General features: G+C 38.5%; 1 protein-coding gene across 1 annotated transcript in view; it reads right to left on the reverse strand.

Annotated features, from left to right (window-relative positions):
- The window catches only part of GPR158 (G protein-coupled receptor 158), a 472,736-nt gene that overhangs the window by 155,070 nt on the left and 304,632 nt on the right, over nt 1-13,034 (reverse strand). Inside the window, exon 5 of the mRNA XM_004716112.3 lies at nt 2,347-2,415. Coding sequence (XP_004716169.2) covers nt 2,347-2,415 — 69 coding nt within the window. The remainder of the gene's footprint in view (nt 1-2,346; nt 2,416-13,034) is intronic.

Genomic DNA, 13,034 nt, shown 5'->3' on the forward strand with positions numbered 1-13,034 from the left:
AAATGTTTTGAGAATGATGAGGGCAATGAATGTACAAATGCACTTTACACAATTGATGTGTGTATGGATTGTGATAAGAGTTGTATGAGCCCCTAATGAAATGATTAAAAAAAAAAAAAACATAAGGAAGACCAGAGACCGGCCTGAGCCGTTGAATTGTGGTGAAGAATATGGAGAGCACCAGGGAATGAATGACGTAAGACCCAACAAATCTGGACGAGCAGAAGTACAGCCAGCGTGCTTCCTAGACAGAAGTGAAGATGGTGCGGTGTTTTCTCACATCCTTGGGACATGGGATCCAGAGGGACCGATTCCTGGAGAAGGACATCATGCTTGGCAAAGGAGGGGTCAGTGAGAAGCGGAATGTCCTCAACGAGATGGATTGACACAGTGTCTGAACAATAAGATCAAACATATCAAGCATAGTAATGATGGTCAAGGGTCCTTTCATGCATGAGAAGTCAACTGGATGGAGCCTAACAACAAGCAATCGCTCCAAGTCTCATAATTATTCAACTTTTGTATTATTACATTTCTTCCCTTACTCATTATCACGGGGTTTCCATGAGCCAGAATCGAATCTATGGCAACGAACAACAGCATATTTAACTTTACACAGCGAATTGAAATTTTCAAGTGACACGAGTTACTTTATGGAAAAACAAAAACTGATTATATTTAAATATACTTATATTTTAGGGGAAATATAAAATTTAACTTAAGATGTCCTAGTATACCTTAATTGACCAAGAATGCTTTAAACATTGAGTGAGAGAAAAGGATTAAGAAATTAGGAGCTGCAGGGGCAATTAAATTGTAAGGATTTGGGCTTTTACTGTAAAAGAAATAGGAAACAATTTGAAATTTTTGAGAAGAGGACTACATGGTCTAACTTTGGAATCAAAGATGGCTACCATTTTGAATATGGATGGAAGAGGCAAGCAGGAAGCAAAGTGTGGAGGCAGTATAAAGAGATTGGGGCAACGATCCAGAAGACAGATTGTGGTTTACCACAGGTGGTAGCAGTGAGCATGATTGGAACTGGTTCCGTTGTTACTTTGTTTTGAAAGATGTCTCAGCAGCGTGAGAGAAGAGAAGGTGTTAAGTACGACTCCCAGACATTTAGCCTCAGTAACTGAATAACAGTTGTCATCAATGGGAATAAAGACCCTGAAACAGTCTAGGAGAATTGTAAAAGAAGGTGAAACATGGCTTTACCAGTGAAATCCTGGAGCCAAGCAACGCTACCATGGAATGGAAGTGATCTAGTCAAAGTCAAAGCAGATTGGTCAAGACCAAAGGCCAAGGCCATAGACTTTTGGAATGTTCAAGGGCTATTGTTTGTGGGCTTTCTGGAGGGACAAGAGACAACATCTTTGAGAAAGTTAACCAATGCATTAGTAGGAAAAAAGGCAGTAAAACTTCATCAAAGAGTTTTTCTCCACCATGACAAGGCTCCTGCTGAATCTTCTCATCAAACAAGGACAATGTTGTGAATGTATTGATGAGAAATTAGTATTGATGGGAAATTAGTAGGCATCGAATTCAGAGTCCAATCTTGACTCCCTCTGACTTCTTTCTGCTTCTTGATCATTTAAAAAAACAAAACAAAACAAAACTATAAAGGGCACCCATTTTTCTTCAGTTATTAATGGAGAAAAGGCAACTTTAGTATATCTAGGTTCCCAGCAACCTCAGCTCTTTAGGGCTGGATGAAATGGTTTAAATCATCTAAGATCAGCTTTGTCTTGGTGGAGTTTATGCTTAGGTTAAAAAAAACACCGTACATTTTAATATTTATCTTTTAATTCCTTTTTCCATAAAGTTTTCCAATTCCCCTCATGGGTTGCACATATATAGTTACATGGATATAAATGTATCTACCTTTCTATCTATCTGCCAAAGTCCCATTGCCATTCAGTCAATTTTAACTCAAAGCAACACTAAAGGAAAAAGTAGAAATGTCTCGCAGGGTTTCCAGGGCTATAAATCATAAGGAAGCCGAGCACCGCATCTTTTCCCACAGAGCAATTGAGTTTAAACTGTAAACCTTTGGTTAGTATCTTTGTACTTTAACCATTGCAGCACCATAGTGCATGTGCATGTGCGCGCGCGCACACACACACACACACACACAAAGTTCGTGGAAACGTCATTATTCTTAACTTCATTTTCAATGAACTTTTGATGTGTAGATGTATATTTATTACACATAAAATATATTGTCTGTACCCTAAGTTTAAAATATCCTATACATAGATATATAGTACTATATAAGTACAGAGATGTAAATATCACACTGCCTTTTAAAAAAAGCTACTTTTCAAATACAATTTTGTTACTCACCGGAAAGTATAGCAGCAGAGATCCAAAAAGAATTGTTTCCAGCAGGATAAGCCCCGATGCCCTGATGCTCTAAAACACAAAATGAAAATGGCACTGTTAACTTAGATTTCTAAACATGGAGAAATGTATACAACTGTGACACTGCCTCCATTCATTCTATGGAGGAAAGAAAGAAAGAAAGAAAGAAAGAAAGAAAGAAAGAAAGAAAGAAAGGAAGGAAGGAAGGAAGGAAGGAAGGAAGGAAGGAAGGAAGGAAGAAAGAAAGAAAAGAAAACTGATTAATCTTTCCGTGATGACAACAGTGGTGGCCAGCATGATGGATGTTAATGCGGGTGGCTTCAGAGAATTATATTCTTAATAATTTGATTTCCTGAACCACCCATTCCGCTGAGCACATTATCTAGAGCAGCAGTTTTCAACCTGTGGGTCACGACTCTTTTGGGGATAGAACGACCCTTTCACAGAGGTCGCCTGATTCACAACAATAGCAAAATGATAGTGATGAAGTAACAATGAAAATAATTTTATGGTTGGGGGGTCACCTCAACATGAGGAACTATATTAAAGGGTCACGGCATTAAGAAGGTTGAGAACCACTGATCTAGAGGAATCTTCCAACCCACTAAATTCACAGATTCAGAAGCTCTCTCTCGGAATGCTAAAACTTCAGCCCAAAGTGATTTTGTAATCCTATCTCTAACACATTTTCCCTGTAAATTCTGGATGGTCTTGATGGATAAATCAAGTATATGGGCCTAGTCTGGTGGTTTTTCTATCATTGTGCCAACAGAGAGTCCCAAGCTTTCACCAACAGCGCTCTATTATGAGGCTAAAACAAAATGAGCTGTTTCACATTAGAAAATGTTTAAATGTTACTCTTAACTCCATATCCAAAAAATTAAGTTGGTTTTTAAATAAATTCTGGAAAATGTACAACTTGTCAAGCATATATATGCCCAGTAGCCGTTGACTCACATTAGCAACAGAGAAATAAAAAATTATAAAGCTTGCTTGTCTTCTCACAATATATTTTGCTCAACTGAATTGATCCATCAATATATGGTGAGCATATTGATTAAGAACAAAACCACCCAACAGCCCATTCTAGGTTCCCCGTGTTTCATTAAATAAAATATGAACTATATTCAATGAATTATACAATTAACTTAAGTACAATATGAAGGGGTACTCAAAAAACACCATAATATTTTTTTTCAAAGCTATATATTTAATTATTTTTACAAAATAACCTTATCACCCTCAATGTGCTCTCCATTACACTTAATACATTTGTCAAATTTGTGATTCCATTCTTGGAAACACTTCAAACTCCTCTGTTTAGATGGCTGACAACACCCCCCCCCCATTTTTTTCTTCACCTCTTCTATGTCATTAAATCGTGTCCTTTCACGTCCCTCCTCATTCTCAGAAGCAAAAGGAAGTCGCATGAAGCGAGAGGTGAGTCAAGTGTGTAGGGCAGAGAGGCATGCTGTTTTTGTCAAAAACTGGTGCACTGAGATGGCTGCATGAGCAGGTGCATTGTCATGGTGGCAAACCCAGACCCTGTCTGCCACAAATTAGGCCTTTTTTGTTGCACACTGTTAAGCAATCTTTTCAGAATCTCTAAATAGAGGGCTTGATTAACAGTCTGACCTGGTGGAACGAACTCCAAATGCACTATCCCCCTCACCTTAAAAAAAACAAATGAGCATTGGTTTTGGGGGTACCCCCTCATATGTTACTCAGCAAGAAAATAATTGGAAACAGTAGCCATTAAATTTCTAACAACAAAGAGAAGCTAAACTAACCAAACCACAAGTTTCACTCTGTAAAATGAAATGTCAGCTAACTGGATAGAGAGAAAACAGTCTACCCCTATTTAAAAACGCTGACATTATCAGATACAGGAATGCTTTGAATAAGCCCTTAAAAGAATTTAGGGCTTGCATTAATATAAGAATTGAAAAGACAAGTTCTATCAACAAGCCTTTAAATGTGCTTTGGCGGGAACAATTTCCAAAGTGGTACATTGTATTAAAGGACATTATATATCATTTTCACTCAAAGAAAAACACCTTATGGAGTGATTATCTTAACATATTTTTAATTTTTGCTAACTACATGTATTCATGTTTTTTAAACAACCCAAACAATACAAATATAGCAAAGGTTCCTTTACCTACCACTGCCCATCCCAGTCCTTTCTCAGAGAAAATAGCTATTATCATTCAGCACAATTGCCTCCCTGGCTATGGTGAACAATGCTGCGGTAAGTGCTGGTGTGCATCCAGGTTTAACATCACTAGTTTATCCTTTCTTTGCAGGTTAAAAATTTTTTTAATCCTTTTACTGGGGCCTCTTACATCTTTGATCAGAATCCTTACATTCATCCATCGTGTCAAGCACCTTTGTACATAGGTGGCCATCATCATTTCCAAAGCATTTTCTTTCTACTTGAGCCCTTGGTATCAGCTCCTCATGTTCCCCCCTCCCTCTCCCACCCTCCGTCCCTATGAATAACCCTTGTAGATTATTATTATCATATCTTACATCGTTCCCTGTCACCCTTCACCCACTCTTCTGTTATCCATCCCCCTGGGAGGACATTATATGCAAATTATTGTGATCAGTTCCCCCTTTCTTTGCAGGTTTTTATACATGCATGCATTTTATAATGTATACTAGACAATAACAACAATGTACTTTAGTTAGGTTGTGATTTTCCATCAACTATATGATGCTGTAAGGGTGTTCCCATAACCTAACCAAATTCATTTGCGATGTCTTATAGGTAACATCCACAGGAGAAAGACTGGGCTTTCTACTCCTATTAGGAGTTACAGTCTCCACCCCTACACGTACATCAGGTTGACATGAAAGTATGTAACTGCCACACAGGAGTCGCTCTGCCCTTTGCTGCGGGGTCGCTATGAGTCAGAACTGACCCGCGGGCCGTGAGAACGACACAGCCATGAGGCAGTGCACAAGATGGGCTCAAGTCTTTCGTGCTTCTCTTGTGTGCCATGGCCTCCAGTCCCATTTACAGCAGCCCTCCAGGTTAGATGGGCTCTAGTTTACTTTTTAAAAGTTCACAAAATTACATTATGCTAGAGTGTGAAATATTGGAAATACGATACAAGACCAATAGTAAAACAATTTATGTAACATTGGTTATAAAATGGTGGGACCTGAAGAAGCTACGTGGCTTCATGGAAAAGACTGCAGCTAACCTCAGTGTGAAGTATGATGACACTTTGAATTAGGATACCTTGAGTGTCATTGGCCTCACACATAAAATGGGACTTACAATTCTTATTCTTATCTTATTAAGCCTGACGTGCTTCCTAAAGTATGATACACACAAAATAGCTAGCATCGTGCTTGCTACTGAACAGATATGTGCCTGTCCTTCAAGGCAGCACAAGAATGATGAACCTGAAAATATTTTTAAAGGCATATGTATCTAGTGAACAAATGAAATGGTGGCTTTGTGTTCAGAGGTAAAGACTGGAGTCATAGAGAACACGGGTCTTACTTCAAGTTGTGGCCATGCTGGGCTGTGGTGGCTCTTGACCTATTGTGTAAATTTTAATTTTCATTGCAGACAAATATATAAGAAAACATCTGCCATTTTAACAACTTTTATATATATAATTCAGTGACCTACATTACATCCAACATGTTGTACAAACTTTCTCTATTGCCCATTTCTATTTTTTTAATTAATCTTAACAGAAATCAGTGCCCCTTAAGCAATAACTTCTCATTTGTCCTACTCTACATTCCTGGTAACTAAGAGTGATAAACTTTGCTCTCCATGCATTTTCCTATTTGGAAAACAGTCACTTGGCCATTACAAAGAAAGAAAATCAAATATTTGGTCCTATGGATAATAACCCACTATGGATAACATTGTGAACAATTGGAACTCCAAAGCACTTTATTGTGTTCATCCAAAACCTGTACCCAGACCAATAGGTAGGCATTCAAACCGAATGAGGAGATACTGCATGATTGAAAATCAGAAAATATAAGCATCACGGTTGTATCTTTTCCCATATTTAGTCACTTGGCATGCTGAGTGATAATCCAAGGAGCTGGACCACAGGAAGAAGGACGTGGCATCAGGCCTGGAGGAAGACTCATTAACCCCTTGCATTCGACAGATGACCCCACCTTGCTTGTTGGAATCCAAAAGTACTGGAAGCACTTACTGATAAAGACCAAAGACTAGAGTCTTCAGTATGAATTACAAATAAGTGTAAAGGGAAAATTGCTCAGAACTGGATCAACAGACAGCACAGTGGTAAAAGGAGCAAATACTGAAGTTGTCAAGGATGTCATTGTCTTTGGATCCACAATTAATGCTCATGGAAACAGCATCAAGGAATCAAAGAATGTCCTGTGGAACATGAGCATATTAAAGTGCTAACAAGTTTCCTCTTTAAAGATTAAGGTGTACAGGACCCAAGCCAAGGTATTTTCATTCATCTGATAAGCATATGAAAGCTGGACAGTGAATAAAGAATACTGGCGAAATGTGATGCAGTCGAACTCTGTTGCTGGTGAAGAATACTGAAAATGCCATGGACTGGCCCAAAGACAAATAAATTTGCCAGGGATAAAGAATGTTCTTTACTCCAGAAAGCAAAGCTAGCTCATGTTTTTCTTCTGCACTTTGGTTATAGTCTCAAGTGAGAACAGTCCCTGGGACAAGACACCGCTTTGGGTAAAGTGGAAGGCCATCGGAAAAGAGGAGACCTCCGGGAAGATGCATTGAGAGGGCACCTGCGAGAATGGACTCAAGCATAACAATCGTGGAAGGGGTGGTGCAGGACCAGGCGGGGGTCTGCCTTAAATAAGGTTGCTATGAGTCAGAGCCAGCTCAACAGTACTTCACAACAATTCATGTAGAAGATCATTACAAGTTAACACAAAGCTTGGAAGTTATGATGGAGCCTAACTTTATGGTTTAGAATCTATGTTAGTTTTGTTGTTTTTGTTTTTAGTGGTCCTTACTCTTGGAGACCGCACCCACGAGCCTCAATCCTTCTCCATTCCTGTGAGTGTGGATCAGGCCATTGTGATCCATAGGGTTTAACTGATTGATTGTCAGACTCCCAAGCCCTTAATCCTAGATCATTTTAGTCTGTAAATCATACTCAAGACTGTTCATCATCATAGTTACATGTAACCAAAGACTGACATTTGGCTGTTGGCTGTGCATGAGGTATATTAGCTAAATTGAACCCAGGTCTCCCCACACAGCAGATAAGAATTCTACTGCTGAATAACCAGTGAGCATAGGGAGTTAGACTCTAAAAAGCCTATCGTCTTTGTTATCTACTGCTCCCATACCAGAAATACCACAAGAGGGTGACTTTAATCAACAGAAATTTAGTCTCTCACAGCTTAGTATGCCAGAAGTCCAGACTCAGGGTACCAGCAGTAAAGGAAGACTTCCTCTCTCTATTAAATCTGGGGGGAATTGTTGGTCTCCTGTAACATCTGTGGGCCCAGTGTCCCTAGGAGATCTCTATGTGTCTTGGCATCCATTTTCTCTTGGGTCTAGGGGTTCTTAAGACAGGGAACTTGGGTCTAAGCAATGTGCGCAACTCTTAGCTGTTCTTTCTTGGACGTAGTCAAGTCCTTCTCTGCTCGGTTCTTTGTCTTTTATCTCTTAAAAGTTAAAAAGTGATGTAGGCCACACTCCAGGAAAGCTCCTTTTACATAGGGTCAGGGCTGTAAAGTGAGTAAGGGTGTGTGTCTCCTAAAGAACCCTTACAACCGATTGGCCATCAGATCACATGGTGGGAGATGACCGCATCACCACAACTGCCAAATTGTGTCGTAACATAACTGCCAAACCACCAAGAATCCAGGGGCCAGCCAAGAAGACACATATTTTGGAGGGACACATTTCAAACTAAGATACGTGTTCAATATAATTCCAAAGTTTTAAATAAAGGTCAGGAAAGCCATCTCATTCTTACACTTTCCAAACTGCACCATGAAAGCTGATAGCACATACACAAGCACACACCTATCGAAACTATAAACCAACCATGGTATGCCAATTTAATCATGTGATGTCAAACCCACCTTCTAAATTCTACAAACCTCAGATGTAATGTATACAGGCATAAAATGAAACACACTTCAAGCTGCAATGAAAGTATTTGCCTAGATGTAAGCACCCAGAGGATACCAAGTCACAGAAAGCAATAAGATAAGAATGCTGAAAGCTGAATTTTCTAGAATAATTAAAATAGTTTGTTAGTCCTGGACTCAAGAGGGACTACTTTATTTATTTTTTAAAATGTCTCAACCCTAAGGGAAATTTTATCTTGCCAAAACAATGCTGCTGTTTTTCATTGTTACAAATTTCTTAATCCTTCCAACATTTAAAGTTTCTCCCCATTTCTGAAGAAACCTTTTAGCATGAAAATATGTTTTCACAGCTGGACCTCAAGTTATGTAATGAAAATATATGGCAACAACAGAGTTAGATTTAAAGGGATGAACTAACATAGAAGAAAAACCAAGACTTTACAAATCTAGGGCCTTTGTTGAAAGAATTAGTCACTTCTGCAGAAAGCCAATGAACTAGAATTTTTATTGTATTTATTTACATTTCTGTGGAGAAATCCTTTGACAAAGCCATTGTAAATGAAACCTGTCAAACATGTGATGGAGTAAGGATACACTGGTGGATTAAAAATAAGATAGATAATTTCAGGGTTGCCCTGCATAGAATTTAGAGTAGAGGGATATGAGGAATCTATTTTCAATAATTTCATTAACAATTTAACAAGGGGATGAAAACAGATTTATTGACCACATGTATTTATCTCTCAAAAAGTTATGTGAGGGGGAGAAAGGGGGATAAAAAAAGTTATGTGAGGAAATCCTATACACTTTTACAATTTAGAGATGTTTGCAAGGAAAAATTGTTTAAAACGTGGTCAGATAGAATCATCTTTTGATTTTTTAGAACCGTTCTCATCGAAGAGTAAAAACCACCACCACCACCAAGGACATGGTCAGGACAGAGACTCCTCAATATATACGATAAATACAATATATACGATATACTTCCAGTGGGAATGGATCCAAACCTACGGGCTTCCTATACAGATATTTGAACACGTGCACCTTATAATCGTGTGACCTTGGATAAATTGCTTAACTTGCTGAACTTTCTTTTATTCGTGTACAAAGTGCAATAATATCCACCTGGTAGTATTATTGTAAAGATTAACAACAGACACCAAGAAAGCACTTAATCAATGGTGGTCATCTATCCTTCGTGAGCAGATGGGACAGGGCAGGTCAACCGAGAATCTCTCTTACTCCACTGAGGAGGAGCAAAACACGCTTCGTCCACAGTGGCCGCTATCAAGTGGGTGCTATTACTTCAATGGTTTTCTTACCAAAATCACAAAAGGAAGAAAACAATAACAAGAGCATGTGAGGCTCCTACAGTATATAAAAGTGAAACACATAATAAAGGGGCATGGTCAAGTACTAAATATCTCACTAGTCAATTTGAAATTCCTGACATTTCTGTATAAAACATGAGTCGCCTTCTCTTGCCCAGATATTCTATGATTTCTTAGCACACCAAGTAAAGAGGGGAAATAGTCAATGATGGTGTACGCATACACATGTGAAAGTAAAATAGCAAGGCATTTGGTGTGAGTTGGTTTGTGTGTGCCTGGCAGAAATGTTCATGGGTGCGTCTTCAGCATCCACACAGGCTGTTTGCCACTGGCTTTGCTGGGTTCCCGAGACTGCGAACACGTGGGGGTTTTCTCCCAGCATCTCCTTCCCCCCGCGTCTCTTCTTTCAAAAGCTCACTGCCTCCTTTTAGGACTCGGAGTCGCTGACTGTCTGCAGTTGCAGAGAGGCAGAGAGAGAATGTTCTGGATAACCTTTACTGAGCTCAGCTCAGTTCTAGTGCTGACATGCAGAACAACTTAATTCTAAAGCCTTTTTGCTCACCCCCTTCCTCTGCTGAGGTGCCACTGGAATGCTGTCCTTAGATGTAGCCTACCATTCCCTGATTTGTCTTCCTCTGTCCCCTGACAGCACTGCAAACCTAGCTGCTTTCTCTGTAATCTACATATTGACAGTCTCCCATTCCCTTTTTCTTTCAAGATTACTAATACAGAAATTCACATTCTATAAAATGGGAATATAGTCCCTAGATTTCCCAAACAAATACAGCAATGAAATACCATACAAAGAGAGCTTGTCTTGGGAGGGTTTAGTTTCTATCTTTAAATAAAATGATATCGTGGAAACAAAGTATGTAAATTAGTTAGATGGACATGTATTGAAAACTATTGAAATGTATTAGTTGATACAATTTTCAAATAAAAGTAGATCACTAGAAGAACAGCAAAATATCCCTACTCATGAAACATCAACCTAAGATAATGCTAATAATAATTGAAGTACAAGATATTATTAAGTATTTTTAAAGCAGATCAGTGATATGAAACTCTTAGCTTAATTTTTCAATACCATGCTTTGTTACCACGGGATAAGCTCGTGTAATGTAGTTTAACATCAATGATATTTAAAAATTTTAACTTTTGATACTTGGGGAAATTCAAGAGATTACACAAATCTTTTCTCAGTTTTTACCTAATTGCTAAGTAATAATAGACCTAAATAATCTTTCATTATAATTTGAACATCGTCTAGTCTGAGAAGTTTGCGGGAGCCTGGGAGGGGTAGGGATAAGCTGAAATCATTTAAAAGTCCTACTGCTTACCTGTGGGCATCAACCAACATTTTTCTTTGCCAGCATCAATATTTCCTCAGTTGCATCAACGGAAACAACCAGCAAGATCAGGAGCGGGCTGACTGAGCGGTGCAGCTCGTCTGTGACACGTGCACTACTCTCTCTCCACAGCGCGTTTGGAAGTGTTTGGAACGAGTGGACAAAGAGTCACACAAAGAAGCATGCCCCCATTGCCATCTGGAGAGGATCTGAACATGCCAGACCTGTTTATGGCCCTGACTTGATGTTGCACATCTAACACAGACTTGTGTTCCCGTTGTGACAGGGCATTTATAAGCAGAGAACATGACGAATGCTTCACTGTGAAAACGAATCAGTGACTAATGAGGTAGAGAAGAACTCACTATTTGCAAATGTTTCAGAAATTTAAAACAGTAGCAACAAAGGTGGATCATAAAATGGAGGGAAACAAAAATTCTTACTTCAACGAAAACATTTGATGGATATAGGAAAGCAAAACTCACTCTCTAAAAACATGTAATTATTCCTAGAATACATAAAGGAGTTTGGATTCTAATTTGCCCCAAGAATGAGACCATTAAGAACTTTCAAATCGCTATTATAAAATCCTGCCCACTCATCTATCATACTATTTTTTTTCTGCCAAAAAAGGTGGGAACCGAGGTGAAATATAATTAACATTCTGTTTACATTTTGATTGTAAATTCTAGCCACTTGTTTCACTAAATTCCGAGGTTTCGGTTAGTCTTTATGATGATCAGAAAATGATAACATGTTTACAACTTTTAAATTGCATTGACCTTTTGAGTTTTTATATTTTATTATATCATGAACATGGTTCAGGGAGTATTTTCAAATAATCCGTGTATAATTTTAATTAGATAATAAATGCTCGCCCTCCGATACAGAATTCAAAAAGGTCACGTTCACTGTTAGATGTTTTCCTTATCCTCTTTCCTTCTCTATATTAGCTCATACTTTGTTACTCTTTGCTATAAACTGTATTATAAAAATCTGCTGGGATCATATCACCAACTCAAAAAGACACATAAGAAATATTACATGTATTATAATTAAGTATGCTCGGAAACTTGAGGGTAGAGAATAAATGAAAAGTTAAACTAATATCATAAAACGAAAGATTTAGAGGGAAAAAAGGGGTTGATAATGAAATTTTATAAATTGTAACTGTGTTTACCTCATCAAAAGCTGAACTATTATTACGGAGGCTTTCTGGAAGTAATAACCTCTTTCAATGTTTTAAAACAGTAACTCCAAATCCGTATCTTTTACTCAAACCTCATTCTAAAACTGCGGATTGCTATTCTCACTGGCATGTTTTCAGAGGTGGAGCTTTTGGCTTTCCTGTATCTATCAACTTTTCATCGAAACCAACAATTTTTAATATGTTCTAAATGACCTGCAAAAATTTTCAATGAAATTGGTTTTGGCTTATGGTGAATTAGAATAGATTATGCTCCACGGGGTTTACAGAGCTGGTTTTTCAGAACTAGATCAACATGCCTTTCGTCCTAGGCTCCTCTGGTGGTCTACTACTTCCAAACTCTTGGTTAGTTATCAAGGATGTCAATCATTTGCAGGGGATTCAACATCTGGGTGGACATACTACTACTACTTGGTTTCACTGGTATAAAGATGAGGGAGACATTTGGGAAAGTGGTGGAGAGTGGGAGAAAAGCATGCATGAGGGTCCATTGTCTTTGTATCTTTCGTACACATGCTGTGGTAGTTACATAATCTGTTGTCAACTTGAGACTTAAGAGTGAAGGGGTGGAGGTTAGCCTATCAATCAGGTTGCAGCTTGATGACCTCATTTTGAGGCGCTAAAGAGATAAAAAGCTTGCTAGAGGCAGGACACTGAGACATTCCCTGCAAGACATTCCTGCGGACAAGA

Source organism: Echinops telfairi, unplaced genomic scaffold (assembly GCF_000313985.2).
Source record: "Echinops telfairi isolate 266 unplaced genomic scaffold, ASM31398v2 ScPeMD7_7461;HRSCAF=8499, whole genome shotgun sequence".
NCBI lineage: Eukaryota > Metazoa > Chordata > Mammalia > Afrosoricida > Tenrecidae > Echinops > Echinops telfairi.